This window comes from Porites lutea, chromosome 13, assembly GCF_958299795.1.
Source record: "Porites lutea chromosome 13, jaPorLute2.1, whole genome shotgun sequence".
Lineage (NCBI taxonomy): Eukaryota > Metazoa > Cnidaria > Anthozoa > Scleractinia > Poritidae > Porites > Porites lutea.
In genome coordinates this window covers 23,869,393-23,896,826 of record NC_133213.1, presented here as the reverse complement: position 1 = coordinate 23,896,826, position 27,434 = coordinate 23,869,393, and the positions used below count along the sequence as shown (strand labels likewise).

The window sequence follows — 27,434 nt, the reverse complement described above, 5'->3', positions numbered from 1 at the left end:
AACTTAAAGTTAAATGTCGTCCTCGAATCTAAAGCTCTCTAATGTTTGCAAGGTTCAACTTTTACTTTACGCGCGACCTTCCATACATTCTCTATTTGATTTAAACGCGTACGCGCGTAAAAAATAATTACGCTACAGTGGTGGCATTCTTGTTTGTTTGAAAATGGAGATTAGTCTACCGTCTGCACCTATTGGGTTAAAATGGTAACCGACCGAAAACGCATCTTTTCAAAAACGCTCTTCAGAATGGAGATTTTTGAAAACGCCCTTGTGCTGTACTCTTGTGGATACCAGTAAATGGGCAAGCTCGCATCAAAGATGGTACCGTTTTAGCCATTTTCAGTTACTTTTGCGTTTTCATGGAGCGCGCTTTCTTCGCTGAGGAACTTTGTTTGACAAATGCGCGCTCAACACTTACAGCGTACATACATACATACATACATACATACATACATACTTTATTGGCTCGTCCCCACGGGGCTTTTCAGAGTCAATTTTACATTACAAAATTATAAACCAAGTACATGACAATAAGAATATAACAATGATAAAAGAAGACAAAGGTCAATAAAATTAATAAAATTAATTAAATAAAGCAGTCATTAAGAAGCTTTTGCCTGAGTAAACACTTGAATTCCGTCACGGATGGGCTAAGTTTGAGCGCAGGCTGCAACTCATTCCAGAGAGAGGTTGCTCTATATTGAAAGGTCCTTTGGCCGCTGGCAGTGCGGAAGAGTGGTATGTTCAAAAGTTGAGAATTTCTCGTATTCCTTGTCGAGACGGCGGATCTTCCAACGAGCTTTGATGTCAAATACTCCGGAGCACAACTCGTCATGCACTTAAAAACCAGAACAGCAAAACGAAAATAAAGTTGTTGCCTGATTGGTAGCCAGCGCAAGTCTGTACATGTCGACACTATCGTCTTTATGACTTTTATAGCTAGCTGCAAGCGATGCTCATGTTTTCCGCTAAGATACGCACTCTGGTTGCAGAAGTTTAGGCTTTACAACACTGGTGAATTTCCCCTTCTTGCTAGGCTAGATAACTCTTTTCGGACGCAGGTTTCGGACGTGTGCAGAAGTGCTGATGGACGAAGGGTTATCCGAGCCCCGGTCAGTGGATAATCACATAATGGTAGGTACTTGATGTATGGGGACATATAATTTTACGGCTCTCAAAGCATCATGGTAAGGCCCGTGCTGGAAAAAAAATGGCGGCAATATCGAACTTAGTAATTGTTTTCTAAAAAACGTATATAACAATTATGTGAAATTATACGGAGAAGTGAAAAAGGGAGAATGGCAGGAAAGATACGTCTTGCGTCATCTGGAGGCGATATAAAGATCTGGGACATGCCAGAACTAAGTATGAGTAAAGCATTCAGCCCTCACTCGCAACCTGTTGGTTCACTATGTTGGAGCCCAAACGGTATCCTTCAAGTTCATGTAGACTTGTAATTTATGCTTTATATCGTATGCTGTGTTATGTGGTACTAAGCTGTGGTATTTACTTTTCAATGTTTTTTAAAGGCGTTGAACCTTCCTCTTTCTTTACTTTCAAAGCAAATCAAAGAAGGAATTTCTTAATCCAGTTCCCAGTTCGATGTGTGATGTTTCGAGCCGTTGTTTATAAGATTGTATTGGCTTCAATTTGCATTTCAATAGAAATAACCTCTTAGTTTTGCTTGCCTTTTCATTGAAAAATTTTACTCGAGTATCAAGCAGCGTATGATATTTGACCTGCAGAAAAAAGTATAAGGAACTAACTTTATTTCCTATTCGAATATAGATCTGTTTTCACTTCGCGTAGCTAATGTTTGCCCAACCGATTTGAGATCAAAATGTCTGAACAGTTGTAATCTATTTTATCATTCCAAGACACCTTTAACTCAAACAGCTGACTATAATTGGCACCACACAGCTTTCTCTTTTCGTGCAACCCCATACGTTAATTATGCATGCATGTTTTGACTCTATACCTATTAAACTATTTGTGAGAAAAAGTATGAAATTGCTGTATGCATGCATAATAAATGTATGGGGTAATACAGAAGTCTGACCCTCTCTTTTACCTATTACAAAAATTGCTTTTGGACCATCTTGTGATGTTAAAATTTCAACGACATTGAAATATTTGGCTTCAGTTAAACTTATGCTTACATCCTTATTTTGAGCATCTTGTACTTTAAAAATAATGAGGCAAAAAGGCATAGCCTACTGAAAATGTGAATTTCTTGCTGTGGAAACATTAATAACAAAAGAAACCATGGTCTCTTGTGAATGAAATATTTCATTTTCTTACCATTTGGAAATATCTTCATCAACTCCTTGCATTTCTTTCCCATAACCTATTACAATGTTGTAGATCAATCCAGTCCATGGTGTAACTGGGACAAAGTTCTTAAAAAAATGTAAAGCTAATCAAGCCTATGTTTTATACATTATGTTCCAAATTTAACACATTTTTTCAGCTGTATTTACTTGACACCAACATCAGGTCAATGTCTGGCAAGTGCTGCCAATGACAAAGTTGTTGTCACATACATAAAGGGGGATGTGTATGATACAAGTGAGATTAATGCTGGGGTAAGTGTATCAGAAAGGTTAATTCAAGGTTGTACCATTGTGGTATTAATACAGAAAAATCCAATCAATAAAGCTGCATTAGAACAAAATAATGTTTTTATTGGCCAAAAATACGTGGGACATTAAAAGTGAATCAAAATTTATCTTTACTTTTTTGTTTACAATATGAAATACTGAAGCTCAAAATAATCCTTGCAATTCTGACTTTGTACTGAAACAATGGTTGAACTGCTTTATTGTGCAAAATTAGCAAACCATATCTTGTGGGCTGTGCTTTAGCAGCGGTGATGCCATCAGTGGCCCTTTTCACCTTTCTTTTACCCTTAGATGATAAGGAAATCTTAGTTTATTCATAGAACGTCTTTGCTGGGTACTCTGGAGTTCACAGGTTCAGAGAATTGGGCAGTCTGGCCCCTTCAATTTTTTCTGAGCGCACAACCTTGAACTTTCTTTTTCTCAGAAATGATATGATGCTGTTACTTTTGCCAAAAATGTTTGCAAAAAATTATCTTCAAGTATTAAATATGTCATTATTTTGAAAAAAAGGAGCTGCTCCCATTTGCAGGGTGCACCTGTCCAGCGATTTAATGTTGTAATTTATGCAGCTAGTATTAACATTTTGGAAGATTCTTTTGATTTTCTAATGATGGTTTTACTTGAAACACTGGTGTTCACTTTTGTGGATGAAAAGCTTGCATCCTGTCATGTTTCCATTGTTATTATTTCTAAAATTACCTACTAGGTACTGTGAATTATAAATATAATATTATCATTAATTTCAGGAAGGAAATACCTGCGTTGCTTTCAATTCATCTTCTCGATATTTGCTGACTGGTGGAAAAGGCAAGACTCTTAATATTTGGGACATGAAGACAAAAAGTATAAAGAAAACATATAAGGTTTGTTTATTGTTCAAAGATTACCCAAAAACCAAAATTCTAGGACCATGAAAAAAACGTTTGGTAAAATCATGGAAAAGGAAGTTTATGGTACCTTGCAAGATTTATAACTCAGGTTTTTCATTTAGAATTCTAGTAGCAGGGGAAAGGTGTAACTTTAAAGGAAAATATTTTGAAAGAGGCTCCACATCTGAATGAAAAATAGACATAGGCTATGGAATGTTAGCCAAACTCTGCATAGCAAACAGAATTCTCCCATCCCTGATGCCTCATGAACACCTTGCATACTGAAATAGTAGTGTCTTTTTCTTTTATGTCCCATCAAGAAGTAGAAGTTACTTATTCAATCAATCAATCAATCAACAACTTTATTTAAGTGTCTAGTCTTCTAGCTTGCCGTCAGGCCTACTAATTGGGGACACTACTTAAATAACTTATTAATAAGAAATATATATACGATACTATAAGCCAATAAGATTTAACTATTCTAAAAACTACTTAAAAGATACACGATATTCAATATGCTTCGAAAATACACCTATGTAATGAATAAGAAAAAAACTATATATACAATTTCATAATATATCAACTCTACCAGTTATGATGTTTCCTGTTTATGAATTATGAGTCACACAGGTGGCACCCTTTGCATGCGTTATCACTAACCAATTTGCTCAGATTTTTTTCTCGTTATATTTGCTTTAAACCTGCTTAGGGAGGTCTCGTTTCTGTCCTTCATACTCAATTTTGACCATAAAAATGGCCCAAAAAATCTGAGGGAATGCTTTCCATATTTAACAGTTTTTACCCTTTGAACGTGAAAGTCCGAGTTCCTCAGGTTGTAATTCGAAGACAATGACGAGAAGAGTTCTAGTATGTTGTAAGGCAGTAATCTATTCCTTATTTTGAACATAAAGATAGCGATATCTTGTAATCTCATGTTATATAGACTAGTCATTCCAGCATGTGTAAGAAGGTCACCATAAGGAGAGACTCGATCTTTGAAGACTGTACGTAGTCCTCTCTCATTAATTCTCTCTAGCTTGTTTCTGTCGCTTGCTCGACCAAAGTGCCACACCAAGCTACAGTATGTGAGATGGGGTAAAACTGCAGTTTTATATATCCGTAGTTTGGCGTTCATCGGGATCAGATTCTTTAGCCTTTGAAGAACACCAATCATTTTACTGGTTTTTATACAGACCTCTGATATATGCTGCGAGAAATTCAAGTCCTTATCAATAATTATGCTTAGCAGTTTGAATGCATCGGTAAAGTTGATTCTGCAATCATCAATCACTAGCTCCATTTGTTGTGTGTCCCTTGCTATAGCCATTGCTTGGTATTTGCTATAATTGCCTTGCAGAAAATTTGTCTTATACCACCTCGATGTCTCTTCCCCATCTTCCTTAATTCTATCTATAGCAGAGTGCAGATTCAAATTGGAGCAGTAGATCTGATGGTCATCGGCATAGGCAGACAACTGAGATTTAACACCAGTGTAGAATAAATCGTTTTGATACACGTTCCACAACAACGGTCCCAGGGATGACCCTTGCGGGCAGCCTCGTTTGACAGCTTTCCAATCACTTGTGTAGTTGCCAACTCTTGTTCTGTTTTCCCGATCATCAAAATAAGATCGCATTAATCCCAAAGCGGGGTGAGACAGCCCATAGGCTTTTAACTTTGCCAGTAACAAATTTGGATGTAATGAGTCAAAAGCTTTGCTCATTTTCTTGGATAATATCACTGATGCATGCCCTTCGTCTGCTGCATGCTTCCAATCTTCAGTAAGGCGTATCAAGGTCGTTTCGCAGCTGAAGTGTTTGCGGTAAGCTGACAAAAAGGTATCAAAAATTGGCTCAAACTTTTCACTTAGTTGTTTGCATATTAGCTGCTCAAAGATTTTATCAACCGCAGTTAGCACGGTTACTGATCTGTAATTAACTTTATCTAAGGGGTCTTCCTTCTTATAAATCGGGATCCACTCTCCTCTTTTCCAGGCGCTGGGCCAACGATTTTCCTCAATAGCCTGATTAAATATAGTAGTCAGTAGTGTTGCTAGCAGTTCTGCTGTCATTTTAAGTACTCTTGGAGGTAACATATCATATCCTGTTGCTTTATGGGGATTAATTTCTCTCAGTGCTGCGAGGACCTCATTCCTATCCAGTCTTCTGAAACTGAATGTATTTGGATCGTGTCTGGCATTTATGCTCGCGACACTATGATGTTGATAACATAGAGCCTCTGTTAGAGTCCCTACGTCAGTCCCACCAATGTGATCAGCTATCGAACAAAAGTAGTTGGTAAATTCTTGTGCCACAAGCCTCTGGTCCTGGTGTGTAACACCTTCGATATTAAGAGAGATTAAACTTTTGTCCTTTTTTGGTTTGGTCCTGAGGAACGGAGTAAAGGTGTTATAGAATTTTCTTGAGTTATTATTCATGTCCTCGCATATGGCATTCCAATAATTCTTGATCGCCTTTCTTCTTAATCGTGTGGCATTATTGCGCCATTTCTTCATTAACTCCATGTTTTCTTTGGTTTTGCTTTGACTGAATTTCTTGGCATACTTTCTCTTTTTCCGGATGGCTTCCTTCCACTCACCCGTCATGTATGGTACGTCTATCTTCCGTGCTTTAACTCTCTTTAATGGCAGGTGTTTATCCACAATCCTCATTAATTCCGTGTACCAATTATCATATAGCTTATCAACTTCTGTCACATTTTGTTTAAACCATACAGCTTCCTCCAGATCTTTTTTGAATTCTTCCATATCTAGTTTTTTAAAGCTTCTGCAAGTAATGATGTCTGCTGTGTGTTTTTTGACAGTTTCCTTGAGAAAACCATATACCATACAATGATCACTCAGGCCAATATCACTGACTCCAGCATTTTTAAAAAGATCCAGTTGATTTGTCAGGAGTACGTCCAAGAGCGTCTGCGATGTATCCGTAATTCGTGTGGGTTCAGTAACAAGACATGTCAGCTCAAAGACTTCCTCAATGTCTCTCAGCAGCTTTGCCTCTCTTCCATTTACCTTAAGTTTATCCATGTTTAAATCTCCCATGATGATAACCGTAGAGAATTGCATGGTGGCCCACATAAGGCATTCATTGAACTCTTTTTCCAGCTCTGCATAGTAATTGGTCCCTCTACAATGCGGAGGTCTGTACAGACCAAAGATAATTGCATTTGTGTTTGTATCAGTTTTTCGTTAACTTATAATTCTCCTCATTTGTCACGGTAGTTTACATTTCAGCTGTTTATTTTTTTTGTTAGGATCACAAAGATGTAGTATCCTGTGTTACATTTAACTGGAATGACACATCCATTGCATCTGGCTCTGTGAATGGTGATATACTGCTTCATAATGTCATATCAGGACAAGCCTCAGATCCTCTCAGACTTGTTAAAACTCAGGTATTTTAATGTCCTTACAGTTATTAAACAGTAAGTTGAGATTTTCTTCAGAAATTATATTGGGAGTTAATTACAGTGTACGTTAAAAATGTCAAAAATTATTGATTCTTAAGTACTTGATCTTGTATCTTCATTGATCTTTTGCAGGCAGTACGGGACATTCAGTTTTCACACTTTAAAAAGAGTTTACTTGGTGCTGTCAGTGATGATTCAGCTCTTAATCTTTGGGACTCTAACACTCGCAAACTTTTCACATCATTTGCATCAGATCACAAGGCCCCTGCCACAGGTCTTAGTTTCTCCCCTATGAATGACATGCTTCTCTGTAGTGTGGGTCTGGACAAACGAATTGTGTTTTATGATGTACAGGGCAAAAAGTAAGTATTTTGTTTATGTATGTAATATATTTCACCACAACTACCTGAGATATCTAGCTATAATAAATTCCTTAAGTCTGAAACATAGTTTGAGCATAAAAGTAATGCTCAAGGTTCTGTGATATTTCAAGTTCCAGTTTTTCCTGTTTCAGGTGTCCTTGCCAGGATTTGCTTATTAGTAAATATTGAAATCAGTCATTTAAAAGCATTTTAATGCAGGGCTAAAAGTTAGGTTGTGGTCTGGCTGATGTCACAGAAACAGACAGAAAAGGAGGTCATATGCATACAAAATTATGACTGGCTTAAGTGGTGATTGATTCATGACACAAACAAAAAAAGGAAAACACATTATTCAATGAAGTCCCATGTAACTGATTGTTGGTGGATGTAGACAATGCACCACGGCTGTCATTAAAATTTCAAGTTGGCCGGGTAAATGATACAAGTAGGCAGGGAATCAAACAGCTAGGGATATTGTTTGGTTCTATTTTTCTTCTATTTTCCTACTAAAGTAGGCGGGAGTAACATTCATACCAGCCATGGAAAATCATGACAGTCCTGCAATGTACAGACATAAAACATAAACAAAATCATGTAATAGTCAGTTAAAAGTCAACTTACATTGTTTGGAGCTACATTAGCTAGGACTTCCTTGCTACTTGCCAGCTATTTACTAATATTTAAACCTTTGTGTTCCTAGATCAGTAAAAGTTATGACAGCAGAAGCACCTTTGACCTCTGTTGATTTTATGTCTGACGGAGCAACTCTTGCAGTTGGATCAACTAGAGGTGTGTTACTATGGATTTCTTGCACTAAATTTACATTTTCTTTAGTATGTTGGATTGCATTTTCTTTATTACTAAAGCTTTTTTTTACCCATAAATCCAAGGTGCATTCTGATCCAGTTAATAATCATACTTAATGAACTAATAAGTTAGCCGTAAAATTAAACCATAAAGTCAGTCTGTTTCTGCTGTAAGTGGAAACACCATGGTTCAAGTTGGTAACATGTTTAGCTTTAGATTTTGAGGTCAGGACTAAGTTAGAAATGAACCTTATTAATTTTTTTGTTCCACAGTGACTAAAGGCCTCCACCCTTGACAGTTTATTAACTGGGGACCTCTTTGTCCTTTCAAAGTGTGAAAACAAATTATTTTGACTCATACATGTATTTGCCACCATAGTGGACAAAGTTTTGGGTCAATTGTTTACATCAGTGTATGAATGTATCTTAGTCTACAGCACTGTATGGCTTATTGACATTAGTAGAATTATGATTCAGATTTTTTTTTATTACCTGTTGTAGGTAAAATATACATATATGATTTGCGCAGTGGGTCCACACCTGTCTCCACAACAGTAGCACACAAAACATCTGTTCAATCACTTGCATTCCGGTCTTTAAGCAAGGTTAGTTTTTGTTTTCTTGTTCTCATTAAACTTTTCAATTTAACTGTTACTGGTAATTTAGTGCCCAGGGAGTTTATTTTTTCAAGCACATTTAAGAAGGGCTTGATAAAGAGGTGGGCTTATTAAATTTAGATACATGCATTACCGGTAGCAAAAAAGGGAGTAACAGACTAGAATTATGATTGAATGTGGAGATTTATTAAGTGAATATAATATTATAATATGTTTCACTTGAAATTTATGAATTACAAAAATTGTAACAGAAGATACCTGAAGATGGTATCAATTCTCCATTAGGAACTAGAACACAAAGTGGAAAGCTCAAGCACTTGAAATTGGAGGTCACGCAGCCAACGATCAAAAACAAATAAGAACTACATGTACCAACATATGAATAAATCATAGCGGATCAGCCTACATTCTTGTAATCATGAATCATGTTGATTTGTATGGTCACCAGTTTGTTTGTTTTTACTACTAGACAAAGTCGGTCTCACGTATGTGAACTGAGTTAGCAACTCAGTAATTACTAGACCATTCAAATAATCATCATTTGTTTTTCTCCACAGGTTAATAATGCACCTACAGCCACCAGCAAAGGGACAAGATCAAGTGCTGTGCTTAGTGGTAGACCACAAAAACCATCAGACAAGCCTGATGACACATCTATCCCCCCTCCATCCTCGCCAACACCTATGCCTGAACAGCAAGATAACACTGCACATACACCAGTAATAAAACAAAATGGTGTAAAAGAGGATTCAGAGGACATCTTCTCACCCCTTAGAGAAAGTATGTTATTTTAATTAGCATTTTTTGAAAGGGTTTATAACATTTTTATACAAGGTCCTTCACCCAAATGTAAACCTGAAAGTAGGAAGGGAATAAAGGGGGTCAGTAAACTGTAAAGAAAAGTGTAAAAGAAAAGAAGAATGCAACACAGCACCATAATTTTCCGAAATTTCTAGAAACCACTTTGTTGGGCAAACCAAATTACAATACTGCAGGATAAAACAAAGAGACTTGAGCAAAAACCATTATGACCCTGCTCCCGGCAAAAATCCAGGCCTGGTTATTTTAATATTAGGACCAGTTTCTGGCAAATGCAGTCCTACCATTTGGGAGGGCTAGGACCATCTTCATCTTGTTTTGTCCAGCAGGTGAACTTTTAACTTATAATATTATTAAAATCTTCCAGTCAAGACTCCCGTGGTCAACAGCAGACAGGCTCCTGTTACTGGATCAAATAACTTCAAGGAAAACAATCCACCTGATGGTAAGAATATTTCACTACCACTCCTATTGGGCACCTTTGTACAATATCTATTGTCATAATTTGCCACTCTCTGAGATCTTTTAAACCTGTGGAAGAAACCCTATGGTGTTACCATTCAAGTGAAACCTTTATGGCAGAACTTTTGCGAAGTACTATTGGATTTCTTAGGGTTTTACAAAAAGAAATTTTTTACTTTGGTGAATATACACTGCATTAGAATCCTCATTTCTTGAATCGTACGTCTTGTTTTATGTTCACTTAATTTTTGGTAAGTCACATTTATGATGATTAATAATTTAAGCAACTTTTAAATTAATTACCATAGGTAAAGTTTGCTGCCTTACAGTTGCTTTGAAATTAGACACAAATGTGGGCAATTCCACATGAGAAGTGAAAAATCAATAATTATTAAAAGAAGGATATTGGAATTAATTTCTGTGCCAGTAAAGAGAAGACACATCACTGTATTAAAAACATACAGGTCATTTCTGTTTTCGCCCTTCTGCACTCCGCAGGGGGTCTACTACTCAATAGGTCATATAAACAAGGAAAGCGTGGGACCCACAGGTGCAAGTTAAGGAACAATTTGTCAAAATGTCAAAATCAATCCAGTCCACTGAAACTGTGGTATAATTAGACCATAAGCCTTTTTTTCACACGAGAAAAAAATTTGATGGTTTTCAATAATTTTTCCCCATTTTTGGTTAGTTGAAAATATCTAAGTAGATGAGTAATGTCCATCACAAAAATTTCACTTCTTTCTTTGTGTCAGACAGGATTTAACTCTTTAATCAAAACAACTTCTCCTGCTCCTTGGATTTGTTAGTGCCATCATTTGTCTGATAAGCTTTTTATTTCTAGTAGGCTTTTTAATCATAGAAACTATTTCAAAGATAGGTAATGTCCATAACGTAATGTCCATAACAATACAAGTCTCTAAGGAAAAATGAGCATTCTTAAGCATCTTTATACAAATATCCAAAGGTATTGAACCAAGTGACAGTTAGGGTACCAACTGAGCTCTATAATTTATCCACAATGAATGAAATAATGCTAAAGCTAAACAAAAGTTTCAGATTTGCATAACAAGAAATTCAAACAGTGCTGAGTGGGAAACCATGTTCTTCTTAAAAGACCAAAATTGTTTTATTCACCTAAAAACTGATCAGCTGTGTAGCATCTTAATGAGACTTTCTTTGCTTTTTAATTTCTTTAAACATTTTTTCAATGTTTTGCTGTTTTGGAACAGCAAATGGGCAAGCACTCTCTAGGGTGACAGGGCCGTAAAACACACAAGAGATGTGCACATCATCAACGTCATCCTGGCTGGGCCAGTCGGTCAGTTCATGTAACTTTCAGAGTACAATGAGATGTCATAATTTGATTAAAACTAGTGGTTGGTGGTTTTCTTTCAAAGAATGTTAAGAGCATGCTCTGAAAAGGAATGAGCTGACCAGCCATAATTACAATACAGCTTTTGTGTGCTTTTGTTTTCATTTAATTTTCAGGGCTTCTATTTATTGCTGATGGTAAACTTAACACATAAAAATAAATGAAATAAGCAATTTTTTTAGCATCATAGTACACATAATATAATTTTCAAGAAAAAATTCACAGACAGTAATGTCCGTAACACTTGGTGTAATGTCCATAACACAACCTTTTAGGGAACCAAAGCAGTAAGGATAGACCTCAGAGAAATTTAATGTAACTGAGGAAAACTTTGAGCATTTGCCAATAAAAAATATGAATTTGTTTCCTTCAAATGTTTCATAAATCACAGGAACTGAGCCTTAAAAGTCGTGATTAAAATTGGTGGTTGTTTTAGCTGTAATGTCCGTAACAGGCCTTTCAGTCAAAATCAGAGGGAGCTAAAAATTTTTTCTCCGAGTATTTTTTTATTGAGGAAAAGGCAAGTCATTATGGTGCAATGTGGTTGATACAAAACAGCAATATACTGCATATTGTGATCAGGACAGGAGATCAAAGTTAAAAAATGCTCTCTGAGTGTAATGTCCATAACGGTGGAATTGCCCATGTTGTCTTGCTTGCTTTGCATATTTTAAAAATCACATGTGTTATTAGAAAATTGAACTAAGACAATCTGGTTTTTTTTTTTTTAAAATATACGTAGATAATAATATACTTGTACTGGTGTCAATAAAAGGAATAATAGAAATCAATTAAAACTGTTTAATTTATTATTTTTTCGCACATTAGCTGGAAAGGAAAAGGGAAAAATATCCCTTACCTGTTTGGCAATAGTCTATATTATGCATAACTGGTAAGAAACTGTAGGATCTTTACTTTGTCTCAACAGGTTCATACAGGTACCTTGAACATAGTGGTTGTTTCATTCTTGATTGTGTGGTGGTCACAGTTGGTGACTGCTTTGTTTTCAGTACCATGATTTTCTTTGTTTTTTCCCCTTTTCAAAGTTCATTAAGATAAGAATTTATTATTATCAAAATGGTATTCAGATAAAATTATATGTGCTATGAAACATAACCTAGAGTACAGAATGTAGAGTAATAAAATTAGTTGAGGAAAGCAAAGAGGGTATGGCTGCATGTAAGATATTGGCCTACTGTTCTAAGCAAAGGTTTTCACCACAACACTATAATAATATTACTTGATGGAGCTTCTATCTTGCTGTGCGTAGAAGCATTCATTTTGTTCCTTACTACCATCAGTCCCTAATTTTGACTCAAACTAACTCTGAGAGAAGCATGGTAACTACAGCATATTTTATTAACATTCATATCTAGAACTAATTTTTACATAAGTGTCTGGTTCAATAAACACAAATAATTATTCTGACCCTTAAAGTGTATGATGGATTTCTTTTAATTGAGGGTCTATAAAACATGAATAAGGTTATCACTATGTACAGTTACTCACATGTGGATAGTTCATGTGGAGATATTGCATTTATGCCAGACACAACACAAAGGTATTCAGCCTTCTAAGTTTTTTTCTCAAGAAACCATCTCTTTTGGGAAAGTAGCAAAGTGTACTTATGAGTCGACGTAGGTCAACAGCTGTGTACTATAGATGCCATACAGGTAGACATTTTTATGTATTTTTATTTTTCATTGGGTTCTTTCAACTGAGTGCCTTTTTTATTCCTTTTTGAGCATCATATCTCAGTTGCGGGTTGAAGGATTTTGTGTTCTCACTAGCTATCCAGCTTCTGAATAATACTGATTTTTGCAAGCTCTCTAGTTACTGTACACAGTTCAGATAAGCTCTTCAGTTCCTTTGAAATCAAAAAGGCTCAACAACTTAATTAACCACCACAAATTTCTAGAAAAACTTAGATTTAATTCTTCAGCGGTCCGTTTGTGACAGTGAAGATTCTGTTTTGTAAACCTTATTAACACTATCAACACTGCCGAAATTTGAGGCAAACTCCAAATTTCATAATAAACTAGTCATTGATTTCAGGTCAGGTTTACTCAAAATTATTGATATCTTTTAAATTTTTTTTCAAGTACAGCTTTGACTTTAGTCCAAACTACCTCTTTTTATAAGCACCCACTCGGGGTGTTGCTCACAATATCAGGGTGCCAAGAAAATAAATTTTTTAGTGTTGCTACTGAAGATGTACTAGCCCATAACCATTAAGTCAAGTATATCTTCAAGTACAGTGTATATTATCCATGCAGTGGCCCAACTACAAAATCTACCAGCTGTGGGGGTTTCCTGTTAAATGTGTCTTACATTGCACAATGATGATGCTTGGGCCATACTGTGATAGACTTATACTATCACAACCAGGTAGAGAAACAAAGGAATACTTTTAGGTGCAGAACCATAAACTCCATTGGACCCCATGGGTTGACCACAACAGCTTTCGCTATAAATGAAAACCCTTATTTAATATTATTTACTTTTTAATTTGCTCTTTTTTGAAAGGATCAGGAGTGTTCTCACCAATAAGGAGCAACTTATCATTAGCCTCAAGCACTGAGCCACAGCAGTCGGTCTCTTCAACAATCACTGCACCAGACTCACCAAGAACTCTTGGAGTGACGACAGCATCAGTATCAACACCCTCTTCCTCAAAATATGCTCGCTCATCTACTAGGTCTCTCACAGAAGTAGGTACAGTAAAGGAACGATCACATGATGGTATGTCCAAATCACACTCAGACACCAAACTTATCACCAGACCCCCACCTGATGCTAGTCTTGGTGGGAACCTGATACCAAGTGCTACTAGGCACCAGTCTCAAGGAGAGTATTCATCGGGGAAATCACATGTTACAGAGTTGGATGGAGATGACAGACAGCCATTCAGTGGGTCTTTACCTAGCTCAGGAAATAGTCGACCATCAAAAGCACCACATGTAAGTAAAACAGGTGCAAAGAGGTACTGACCGATATTGATAATGCTGGTACTATGCCCCTATATAGCCCACTGCACTGTCGGGTCAAATTTGTCATGCCATGTTTATTTACTCATTTAAAAGAAACACTTGCCTCATTTAGCTTGTGGTACAAACAAAAGAAACCTATTGTTTCAAACAGCAATGAAACTACCAGAGCAATGAGTGTATCCCATTCTGAGTGAAGTGAATTGAGTAATACAATGTTGCCTTTCTGTGCGAATTTGCATCATCGGAATCAGTGTTCACCACATGAAAATGGATCCTTTCTAGCAAGATCTACCCAGATGTAAAGTCACTTTTTGTATTTAGTAATCGCCAGTTTCTACTAACCATGTTCAATCTTATGTGCTATGTGATGTTATAACAGTCCCCACTTGGATCCCCCTCTCAATCCAGAAGGACAATAGAAGCAGCAGGAGTAGCAGATCAGTTCTTAGCTCACACTCGAACAGAGTTACAAGGAGGTAAACACAATAATATTATTATAACATTTGATGTCAGGTTAGGTGTCAGGCTGACTATTTCCTCCTCCACTGTGTAGCTGTTACAGTTTAAAATAAATTCAGGTTAAAATTTTTAACCTAGATTAATTCTGACTCACTTTTTTTTTGTCTCCTAGGCTTTGTTCATGAATAATTAGGGCTTGGAGACAAAGGAAAATGTGAATCAACCTAGGTTAAAAAAACTCAACCTGAATTTGGTTTTCACCTGTAACATAATAGTAAGGTACATTTGATTCGTGATCATGATCATCATCATCATCATCATCATCGTCGTCATCGTCATCGTCATCGTCATCGTCATCGTCATCGTCATCGTCATCATGATCGTCATCGTCATCGTCATCGTCATCATCATCATCATCATCATCATCATCATGATCATGATGATCATGATCATCATCATCATCATCATGATCATCATCATCATCATCATCGTCATCGTCATCGTCATCGTCATCGTCATCATCATCATCATCATCATGATCATCATCATGATCATCATCATCATCATCATGATCATCATCATCATCATCATCATCATCATCATCATCATCATCATCATCATCATCATCACTACTTAAGCCTTACACTTGTATTGATCTGAATGTAAGTGTTGTATATTTATCATTTTTTCATTTTTTCACTATCAACAGCTCAAAGTTTGATATTTGACAGCATAAAACACAGTATAGAGCCCTTACCAAGTGGAGCTGTCGCAATGGCACCTCCAAATGAATCAGCGACAGATGAGGCAGGTGCTTCCAGTGATACAGCAGCTGGAATGTTGCCATTTCAAGTGCAGTTCATTAAAAACTTAATAGATGAATCACTGGATGAGTTCAGGTACAAAAAACTCTCAATAAGATTCACTGAAAATAAGTCAGTTTAAGGAATAATGAATATTTTGTTAAGGTACTCAGGGTTAAATGATGACACCTCAATGTCTCGTTTTCAGGGTGGCAATTCATAGGGATTTTGTTAATTTACAAGTGGAGATGCTGAGGCAGTTTCAAATTCAGCAAGTAAGTTAAAACGTTGACATCATTTCTTTGTTGCGAATCCATTATCCATAGCCCACATGAAAGGTGCTACAAAGCAGTTGATAGGCTGTAACAGTCAATCTCTGCCTTGATTCCTCTAATAGGAGCTTTTAACACTTCCTACACTACTGATCCAATTTTAATAAAGCATTATGCACCATGCTTAGAATAACCTACAAGTAAGCCTTGTTTAAGTGCATAATCAACAGTAGGTCTGCGGTATACATTCTCTTTTCCTCTCTATTCACACCCATGTCATGCACCTGATAATAATAATAATAATAATAATAATAATAATAATAATAATAATAATTCCATTATTTACCCTTGGCAGTATTTATAGCACTTATGCTAGTGGGGCCAAGCAAATACCTGAAACAAATAATTCAAATTGAACTTAACAGGGTTGAGAATCCCAACTGGCGGGAGGCAAACCAGCTAGCTATTTACAAGCGTGGTCGAGGATTTGAACTTGGGACTACCGTGAACAAATCCAGCTAGCGGTCAGAGCAGGACTTGAACTCGGGGCCTCTGAATTGCAAGTCCGGCGCTCAAACCACTCGGCCACGCCGCCTCCTTCACTAGTTGGTATTCTCTGATGGCCTTGATTTTGTCCCCTCTCTTCACAGAGCTTGCCCACTGTCTGGTGAACTTCTATATATGTATAATGATATTAATTATTTTATAAAGTGTCTTTTTTTCAATAATTTGTATCTTTATTTAGAGCAAGTTGTAATTTAATGTAAATTTTCATCCTAAATCTGGGTAACATGCATTGTGTTAAACCGTGACTGATTATTTTAGCAGTGCCAATGTTTGCATCTTTTGTAACAGAATGAAGTGAAAGGAATCATAGAAAAGTATTCAGTAAATGAATCGTTGGTGAAAGAGATTGAGCGACTCAAGGAGGAGAACAACAGACTGAAATCTAAATACTAATGATAACGTTTGGTGAGAACCTTTTAAATTAAGCTTATACCTAGAAAAGTATCCATCGTCATCAAGGTGAGGGATTCACTGGACTCATTCCTTCCTTGCATATCGGCTCCTAGGAGAACAATGGCTCAACATTCCTTTGAGTCAAAAAATTATGAAGGGTTCCTGTCTTCTTACTATATTTCTGTAGTGGCTGCATCAGCATTTACTTTGCATATTCTGCAGCACTTGTCTCAAACTAGTACTATTCAGTACGTTTTCCATTATATTTTTGTTAATGGTTAAAGGAGACAGGAACACTAACTTTGACTTCACAGAGTGATTTTACTTGACTTATGAAACAGAGAATACCAACTAGTGCAAAATAGCTACAAGTAAACAAAAGGCAACTTTTTTGCTTGCTTTGCGAGCATTTCTTGCGAATTGGTGCTTGACTCACACAGTCGACTTGTGGCAAGTCTAGCAAAAGAAGACAATGGAATTATTAGTGCATAATAGCATGTAATATTCTACTACCTATTTCACGCGTTAAGTAATATCACTCCAATAATGTTATTTATATAATAATAAATATTATTATATATTTTATTTTATACTTACTATCATAAACCAGAAACTAATAATAATTGAGAGAATGTTTACTTCTCAACTAGACTGGATCACAATCTGATTAAAACAAAAATAATGCAAACAGAATCCAACCAAGTCTGTTCAACAATACTGTTCAATAATTTGTAGACACAAAGTATCTTGATGCTGTGGTAAAAATTAAGGGGCCCCAAGCCCCTACCCCCTCTCCTAGATCTCTGAGAGAGATATTCACTTTTATAATGTGGCTTCCAAACTTACTTGAATTAAAAAAAGGTGGCCTGCATAGCAGGTACAAAAAGGGCAGGGGGGAGGAGAAGAAAAGCACATAAGGGAAATGGAAAAGGGGATTGCTAGCTGCTTTAAGAGTCAGTGTTATTGCATTATGCCCACCAAAACCCTGAGTATTCTGATGGCATTCCTTTTCCCTCTTTACCCATTCCCCCTTATTTTTTCCCTTTGTCCAGATCCCCCACCCCTTTCAACATCTGCCACCAGCCTATTTCTATTCTAAGATAATGAAATAGTTTTGAATGTGGCTAGAAAATTTTTTCGATTGACTTTCAGGCAATGTTAGGTATTTTAATCAAATCAAATCACCAGACAAAAGAAAGATTCAGAATAGATTATCATCAATGAAAAAAGCTGCTTTAATATTACTAATGATTGTGTAACTGGGGATTAGAAAGAATTATGCAAATACAGCTCTGCTCTTGGAAGTAAATAGCAACAAAGAGCTTTGTTGTTTTACAAGAACTTTTTTCTAAAACTTTGCGTTGGCTTACTTGGTGAATGTAGACCTCACGAAAAAAGCAATAATTATTAACTGTATCTTTCATCAACACACACAGAAGGTGGGAGTTTTCAACACGATTTGCCTTGATATCGTAGAAAGACTAGTAATACAAGTGCAGCAAATGTTGGCCATATGGTTCATTATACTTGTTCATTCCCTGTAGTTGAGTTTGAAGCAGTTTTGATAATTATATTGATAAAATAGATTTAATATAGAAGAAATAAGACAACTGTTTATTGTTTAATAATGTTTAATTATAAACAAAAGCTATTTTACTATTTAAACCACAGGTGTGAAGTATTTTGGGATAAAACGATGCCTTGTAAATAACACAGTTTGTAGTTTGTATTAGTTGTATTCGTGTAAACTAAAATAAAAAATTACCTGAAATGTTTAGAAAAAGTGTTATCATTTACCAAATTATTAAAGCTGAGTAGCCTTAAAGGAAAATTTCACAGGACGAGTAACATTGTTCATGAATTACTTCTTGACGACTGTCTTGAACTGTGCAATGTACATGTAATGCCATTTTCTAGCCAGTTGAAAACTTTCACATTCCTTTACCATCACTTTGCAAGAAAATTGGCTACCTGTGATTCCTGTTAACAGAAACTTATAATTTCTAAGTTTCAAAGAACCTCCGTGTTTCCTATACAAATTAATAACCACATTGCCAGAGTAATGTTTAGAAATGTTTTGCAGGATCCACCAGTGATTTTCCAGCCAAACTGCATTATCAGTCTTTTCTGCATAATGTCTTGCACCAATACACTCAAAATGAGTCTCACTTTTGACCATGGTCATTCACCTTCTTTCTCCTGCATAGTAGAGGCTGAATTCTTTTACGTCAGATGATAGGGACTAAACATGGCTCTCCAGGCCTGTTTCACAGCTTGCCAGAAAATAAATATCCCTGAGCCAGAGGTAACACCTGATGATTAACCATCACTAAAATATCAGTAACATGAAAAAGTGATCATTCAACATAAATGTTTACCTACATTTCTAGCCAGTCTGCATTTGTTGCACACAGAGCAAGTTATTCATTCAAAACATACATGTAATTATGTAGAATGCTTAAACAGTTCCCTTGGGATGCTGCTGGGAGGTGTAGGGCATATTATTATATTATTAGTAATATTTATTGAAACATGGATGACTCCTTCCAGTCTTACTCTGACAAGATATTTCCTTGGCTGATTAATAAGGGACTTCACTCGCCACTAGAGGTCTACTCCAGCATCTTTCCAGCTTTCTCAAAGCCAAGTTTTAAGCTAGAAATGTAATACTCAACTCACCCTGATATCCAGTAGCTGTAAGCAGGGCATATATGAAGAACACAAAAATCAGTATTCTGAGAATTGTGCTGGTTTTCTTGAGACTAAAGGAGATATTCCTGCACAGTCTCTGAAGCTTGTTTAAAACTGACAACATCCTTATAACCACTACACTGTGAACAACTAAAGAAATACAACAACATCTGTTAGATCTAATGACACTAAACTTGTGCAGGGACAACATATCTTTTGAACCATACCTCAGTGAGTATAATTCCATTAAACTGGCCCAAGAAAAATGCAAAAAAAGGTTTGTAAGAGTAGAAAGGGCCATTTTATCCATATTTTAGGTGTCCACATCTGCCTAATAGATGTTTCTACTTAAAAGGGTTTTATTTACAGTAAATTGGGGACTTTGGCTACTGTCCACTTAATACAAGGAAGGAATATGCACTTTATAAATTTCACCTCAGTCTTTAACCAGAATAATAATATCAACATTACTGTCAGATTTGAAGCCAAAATCTGTCAAGTGTTGCAAATTTGTTAGTAGCTACCTTGTTTCTGCATTGTTTTAACGTGTATTTTTTCTTCACCCACATCTCTTCCAGCTTCAAGATAAGAACGGCTTTCTTCCTAATAAACAGTAATGAATAACCATGCAGGTGACACAGGTGTTATTAATCATGAGAATAACAAATTGATAGTTTATTATAGTTATGGCAATAAGTAACATAAGAGTGCTCTGTCTGTGGTGTTTGCATGGTTATATTACACCTAATGATAACATTTTTTTCAAGCAAGGTTATAAAAAATTAGTGAATTACATGTATAGCATCCATACTTGCTTCTTTATTATTTCTAACAAAAAGATCTATGACCAGAATACCAAACAGTAAAATCACAACTAACTGCTCACTGGTATTTCATGGTAAAAAATGTTTAACTTAAATAGTGTTATAATATTTTACAGTTATATTGTCATATTTACCTTTCTCTCACTAGCCAGTGTTAAACTATCAAGCATGACCTAAAAAAAAAATTCTTGGAATTCAGCAAAGACATAAAAGAACTGAATCATTCCAATGCTTTAAATTAAAAGAACACAGCTGGGTATGTCCAAGAAAAGGCATATAAGAATGTTTAAAATGTGTGACAAGCCCAGCCACCATGGTTATTAGAGTAGGGACAGTGCTGGTGTGAGACATGCATAAATATTTTCATTCCAACAGAGTCCCACTTTGACCACAGCTGGAACTGTTTGATTGTCACAAGTTCATGTCTGTAACTAGCCAACTGGTTGCCTCCTGCCAGTTGGGTGTTTTTAATCCTGTTATGTTCTATTTACATTATTCTTTTTTTAAAATTACCTGAATTGAGCTGTACGTTTGTACAGATGTTTTTGTATTATATAAACTGAAAGGTCCTTTCATTTGAAACAAATGTTTTGTAATTTAACATTTTTTTGTGTTACAGGACAGTTGTTATTTCCTTGTGTTTATTACTGTATATATTTAGGGAAATAACAAGGTACATTAAATTTATTTCGCTTCAGTTTTTATACCTGTCTTTGTTCAGGAGTAAGAGCTCTGTTTGTCTCCAAAAACTGCTGAACTTTTTCATTCAATTGTTGAGGAAGCAAAACATGCTTTATGTAAAATGCTGTTATTTCCAAATAATTTTGTTGGCTAAAGTTGTCTTCAAAATAGAGCCATTTCTCAGCAACTTCAACAGCCTCTGCATGTTTTGATGCTTTCATGAGAAGACAAATGCTGTTGAACATCAAAAGAAACTCACAATTATTACAGTTAGTTTTACAGATTCTATATTGTTTTTCATCCCCAGTATTTTTGTAAACAGGTAATTCAAGGAAATGTATCTTCAAAAAGCAGTGACTTACATTTCTCAGCAGAATATTTTGGGTAAAACATTATGTGGCTTACAAGCTGTTTCTACTTTCGGGTTTTACTAAAACGTGGAGGAGGGGGAGGTGAAGGGAAAAGATGCTTCACTAAGGAGAAGTACTCAAGGATTATTCAAGGAGTGATATAACCACACATGCTCTCACCATAACTTCAGCACCTCTGAAGGAAACCTTTCAATATTTCCAAACACCTTCCTTGCAAAGTCAATAGCTGCTTGACTTTGGTTGATTTCTGCATAGGCCTGAATTGCAATAACCACAAATGGTATTGTACACTGTTCAGATGAAACCCTATTTTCAAGAGAGAAACAAACTGGAAAATAAAATGTGTGATTGGGTGTCACTAATTGATTTATCTGTTAGTCTCCCCTCTCACTTTCAAAAAGCAGGATGGGGTATGTTATACTGCATCATTTCTTAGCACGAAAGGCATCACATTTTAAGTTACACATGGACTGTTTTAATTGTACTAAATATATATGGTCCAGTGCCGAGCTGCTTAATTTTCAACAACTCAATTCAAATTAAAGTAACAATTTAAGTTTTCTCTCTTTCTGGCTAGATCTCAAACAATTTTGGGAAATTACAGCCATAAAAGCTTGTTAGAATCATCCCTGGAGTATAGACCTTGTCACGGTTTTCGACACCATCTTGACGCGTAGGCAAACGCGTGAGAAATTACAGTGTTTGTATGAGAATCTAATGTCGAATAATTTCCGTAAAACGGCTGTTCTGAACAAAATATCAATCGTAAACTAAAGTTACAAAGCAAAGGATTGTCCTAAAACAATTTGGGGGCGTCCCTGTGCTTAAATTTCTCCAGTGGCTTTCTTTAGATTTTCCATATATTTGTCTGTAATTTTCCCAGGACTTTCTTACAGACAACTGTATAGAAAATTTTAAAAAGGGGTTCTAGGTCTTCTAATGCATGTAACGCCCTCAAAATTTTTCAGGAGAATCCTTAGGAGTGAAGCTTTAGTTTACAAATCAAATTTTTTTCAGAACAGTCGTTCCAAGGAAATTATTCGACATTAAATTCTCATACAAACACTGTAATTTCTCACGCGCTTGCCTACTCGTCAAGATGGCGTCGAAAACCGTGACAAGGTCTATTGCATGCTAGCCTAAACATTCACACCATTGACCTGTCCAGGCGTTCAGATAGTGGGCTGCATCATCACCTCATTTAATTTGGTGCTTTCTGATTGGGTGTTAACATGCTTCCCCTCCTGTGGGACAAATTTAAGTAAATACAAAACCCTTCACATTGCTAAATACTTGCTTTTTTCGTGTATGCTGGTGTAATCCCGTTTTCTGTTTGTTTGTTCATGTTTATTTACATGCACAGAAATTGCATTAGGAACTGTTCTTGTTAACAGTAACACTGACTGTCAAATATCTTGACTGCCAAAGAAGTCATATTAAGAGTTGCAAGTTAAATATTTCCGCTTCTTAAGCAGGATTTTCACCTGACAGAGTTGCTGGAAGGAGCTGATCTGTGATCAATCTTTTGCAAGTCAAGCACCTCATAACAAATCTGCAGTGCATCCTCAAAATTACGGAGAACCAAACAGCGCTTTGCTTTGTAATGTAATTGCGAGATATCGCAACTATCACTTTGTCTTAATTCCATTTTTCTAGGAACAAAATCGGCTGGAATATACGGAATAGTTCTGAAATGCGGCGACAAGTATTAAATCCTGCCTTCTGTGATCCGCCATATTGCCCGTTCCAGGCTTCCCCGTCCTCTGACAGAAAAGAAGGGTGTGGTGGGGGTTAAGGTGGGGGAGGGGGAGAGGCAGTTTGGGTGGAGGTTGTTTCAAACACTTTACGCACCGTTTCTTTGACCCTGGGTCTCCGAGGATGTGTCCAAGCTTGCGCCTAGGGCTTTTCCCTCAGCATTTGGGAGGATTCCCTTCCTTTTTCTTTTTTTTTTTACCTTTCAGTTCCCCTTAAGAGCAGTGGATGAAAACGACGTGAAAAATAATGATAAGACCCCGATTTATTGACGAATGTGTCTCCGTTTATTAAATCATTCAGTTTAAGATAAACAGTATTTTTCTTTCTCTTCGATGGTAAAGAAAGAAATTTTGATTCATATGACCAATAATTCATTGACATAATAGCTTTGGTATAAAAATTTTCGATATTTAAACAGGATGAAAATTTATTTCAGTGAAATTCAGCAACGGATTAAAAGTGTAGAAACAGAAAAAGAACATTCCATTGAGTACAATCCCTGCCAAAAACGTTTGAAGACATGAAGAGTAACTATTTATTAAAACGTTGATCCAGTAATCCAGAGTGACTGATTAAATCCTAAAAGAAGGAAAACAAAACTGATAAGGGTTGGTAAAAACCTGAATGTTTTGAGCTAACTAATTCATTTCTATAAAGGAAATTAACTGAAATGTCAACTGAAAAGAAAGGAAATATTAACGACAGCCTCTGATTCTTGCCAGCCAAGCCAGAGCAAAAAGAAGTTCTTTTTCAAGTATTTGGAGCAATTTCTAGTCAACTGTGAAGCATGACAAGTTATTTTTAATATAAGCATTTTAATGAAGTTTTTAACTTAATATACACATCGTGTTTAGCGTACCTCAACCTCTCGCCCAGTATCTCTTTGCCTCTCTTGTCCTCGTTCGACGACAAGGGATGCAAAATAGAGAGACCCCACTGGAAACACAGTTGTAGATTACCTTATTCGAAGTCAACATCAGCAGGGGTATCATCCACTGACTTGTCTTCAGTTTTCTCGTTGCCCTTTCTTGCCTCATTGTCTTTCTCATCTCCTGCTTGACTGACAAGCTGGGCAAACTTTGTAGGAGCATGCTCAAACTCAGCACAAGCTTTTATCAGGTCCTCCTCGAAGGTACTGTTGCGACGAGAGGTAGCTGCGCGCACACTCTGTCAATAAAAAAGCAGAAAATTTGTTCAATAATCCAAGCAGCGTAAAAAACTGAAAGTAAAATATTACTTGAGATTTAAAAAAATATTTTACGTCGTTGCAGACAATACTTGGTGTTCCTGAACGTACCGCCGCCGGACCTTGGCTAAAGGTTTAAGAGATTTTTATTCATGATGTTGTAGAAGTTCTCACCGCTCTGGTATGCAAAGCTTCAGAGTTCCGTCTTCGTGTCTCCATGCTCGGGGAAATAATTGAGCAAGCGATGGCCAGCTCCTCCTCAACAGTTGTGGCTCCCTGATCCATACTTTGCTTCCTCAGTACCTTACGATTCTCCATGGATTTTCTCTTGCCAACCTTCATGCGTGCTTCTTTTATTGCATCGTCCCGATTGTCCTCCACCTTAATAGATTCCAGCTCCACATCTTCTCTCATTTTTCCACGAGTGCAACATCTGTAAGTACATTATGATGACTTGTACAATTTTATCTTGTGATTTGTTCTATTTGTAATACTGTTGCCCTCGGTTGAACTAGAGGCAGAACAGCAGAAACAAAGAAGTGGGGTAGCCTGAGAATCAGTCCTTCTTTTCGGAGGAGGGAGGGAGGCTGACGTTTTGTAACTAGTTTTACAATCTATTAATTACAGCAGGGTGATAGTTCGCTACCAGTTACAGCAAAATTTATGTTATAGTTACTGTACTGGATCGTGGAAGGTGTTCGAAGCAGGTAAAGGGGTGGGGGAAGAGGGGGTTTTCCAGTACAAATCGCCTTCCCAACTTTCTCTTTTTCCATTTCCGTTGTGAGGGCCCTCACGCGGGAGTACAAAACTACCGAGATGATTTCGTTTAATGATAGGATGTCTGTGTAGCATAGCCTTGTCCTTCTTAGCCTGGTGGCCTCCTTTTCTGCTTAGGAAGAATGATGATAAAGTCAAACTGCTTCATTCAATTAAAAAATCAACTGGAAAATAATCTGCTTTGAGGGTTATAAAATTTTCTTTCCTTCCAAATCTGTTACAAATTTATCGGTATGTTACCTGTGAAGGAACACAACTGCAATAACCAGAAACACCACGGCAATAACGACCAGCGACCACAGGATACCAAGCCCACTTGAACTCGACTCAGGTCTCTTTCTTTGATGATGATGAGCATGCCGAAATCTGTTGAGTCTCTTGTGATGACCGTCATCACGTGACATGGCAGGAGAATTCACGAAATCTGTGCTTGCATCATCTCCACTGTCATCATCGAACTCATCCTCATCATCCAAATCCTCTTTATTATACTTTTCACTTTCGGCAGCAAACATAGCATCCAAGTCTAGACCAACAAAAATAGTTATGATGGAACTCTAAAAAATACTCACTGTTTTGGACGTTTTTTGTCAAAATGGAGCCATATCAGATAGAATTAAAAAACTCACAGAAACTTCGGCTATTCTAGGTCTTGAGTTCGTTCGCTTCATTGAAAAATTGGGAAGGGTTTACATTTCTCTTTGGTTATGTAGGAATTGCGAAAGATTGGATTTCAAAAACTTTGCTACATGTCTTGTTTAATCACGTGACGCAGGAACACTTCAAAACGCGTTTATGTAGGTGTCTCCAAAATACACTTCAACTATTTAAATTGTCAAAAGTTTACGTCGTTTATTGGAACAGAACAAGCTACAACATGTGAACAGATATGATTCGTTTGATCTCTTGGTACAAGACCCGTAAGGGGGTACTGCGGTCCAACCCCTCACCCTTTTATATAGCATTTTTGACTAAAAAGGTATTCCTTTCGTATACCTTCTATTGACAAATGGTGGTCCTTTCATCCTATTAACTGCTGAAAATGCACTGTCTTTTAAATATGAAAAAAAGCACAAAACCATAACGTTTTCTCGACTCCCACGTAGCCATAAAATGAAATGCAGCTGTTAGCTAACACTATAAAGAGTACACTGCCCCCCCCCCCCCCCCCCCCACACACACACACACACACAAACTGGGTTACTAGATCAAGGATAAAAACTATAAAAACAACGTTTCTATGTTGACTCACCTTCTTCATCATCCGATGTTTTCTTTCCTTCTTTCAACATTTCAAGTTGAATATTTTCCCAGCCTTTCTTCCCTTCTTTTGTAGCCGATTTCTTTGTGCTCGACGGAGATCTGTTCACAAAAACTTTCAGTTCTTTTGGTCTGTCAATAATTTCAACATTAACTCTTCCTGTTGACTTTTGTTTTTTGCTCTTTTGAGCATCAGCTGCAGTCTCCGTATCTTCAAGTTCATCTCCTAAACGTTCAATTTAAAAAGGAGTTTAATTTGTTATAAGAAATAACTTGTTCAAGTATCATATAATATTACGGGGTAAGAGTCGCCTTCACAGTGTTAAACGATGATGGACAGGTCAACTTAAGACTCCGTCGACTCTGTGTGGACGATCTAAGGAAATTTTTTAGCTGACCCTCACCCCTCTCACCTATAAGAATAGTTTCTATGAAATATTTTTGTAGCCTTTACTTTCTTATCTTAGAAAATTAATCTGATTTCAACGGACCTCTAAGGAGCCCATAGGCACAAAAATTATCAAAGTAAGTTTCTTAATGAGCAGCTACATATGGTTCTCCAACTGCGAAAAGTATTGTGGGATAACTCAGAGAGATATTGAGTTTGGCACTGATTTTATCTGAGGAGGAGTGCCGCACATGTTCAGTGTGCGGTACGAAACTAGTTAGTAGTAGATTCAAAGTCGGATCTTACATTGATCAGATCACCTCATTTTATCACGCCCTAGTTATTCTATTGAGCACTCTGGCGATAGGCGTGCATGCGTATCAACTTGTGTAATTTTGAGTTGAGTATCAAAAAAAATTGTTCAGTGCAAGGCTTGTTTTTTATTGTTTGATTGTGAATTACAGAGTTGTAGCTGAACCTTGGTTCAGTTTATTCCCAGTTTCTTAATTTTTATATAATTTGCACAAATCAGACGTTACTTGGGCTACATAATGACCTGACGAAGATCCCTCTGCAGTCATCTCTTGAACTTCCGCTTTTTTCGTGTCTTGGAAGGAAAAAGAATCCTCAGAATCTGGTGCATTAATGACCTCCCCT

The 27,434-nt window shown here is 36.7% G+C and overlaps 3 protein-coding genes across 3 annotated transcripts; 1 reads left to right on the top strand and 2 right to left on the bottom strand.

Moving 5' to 3' along the window:
• The first annotated feature begins 1,114 nt into the window (after positions 1-1,114).
• LOC140922682 (protein NEDD1-like) lies at positions 1,115-17,872 on the top strand. The gene is made up of 14 exons (XM_073372675.1): positions 1,115-1,428; positions 2,497-2,585; positions 3,368-3,484; positions 6,764-6,904; positions 7,052-7,281; positions 7,982-8,070; positions 8,589-8,692; positions 9,262-9,484; positions 9,891-9,968; positions 13,887-14,320; positions 14,730-14,826; positions 15,519-15,708; positions 15,821-15,887; positions 16,740-17,872. The coding sequence occupies exons 1-14, from the start codon at positions 1,299-1,301 to the stop codon at positions 16,842-16,844; spliced, it is 2,094 nt and encodes a 697-aa protein (XP_073228776.1). The 5' UTR covers positions 1,115-1,298; the 3' UTR covers positions 16,845-17,872.
• Positions 17,873-18,283: 411 nt separating this feature from the next.
• On the bottom strand, positions 18,284-23,156 carry LOC140922683 (peroxisome assembly protein 26-like). The gene is made up of 7 exons (XM_073372676.1): positions 22,896-23,156; positions 21,571-21,717; positions 21,067-21,274; positions 20,494-20,532; positions 20,060-20,138; positions 19,524-19,685; positions 18,284-19,156 (listed from the first exon to the last, which is right to left on the bottom strand). Exons 1-7 carry the CDS (start codon positions 23,057-23,059, stop codon positions 19,068-19,070), a joined length of 888 nt encoding a protein of 295 aa, XP_073228777.1. The 5' UTR covers positions 23,060-23,156; the 3' UTR covers positions 18,284-19,067.
• A 640-nt stretch (positions 23,157-23,796) lies between these two features.
• LOC140923301 (uncharacterized) lies at positions 23,797-25,651 on the bottom strand. The gene is made up of 3 exons (XM_073373395.1): positions 25,370-25,651; positions 24,527-24,785; positions 23,797-24,333 (listed from the first exon to the last, which is right to left on the bottom strand). Exons 1-3 carry the CDS (start codon positions 25,642-25,644, stop codon positions 24,127-24,129), a joined length of 741 nt encoding a protein of 246 aa, XP_073229496.1. The 5' UTR covers positions 25,645-25,651; the 3' UTR covers positions 23,797-24,126.
• Between the last annotated feature and the right edge of the window lie 1,783 nt (positions 25,652-27,434).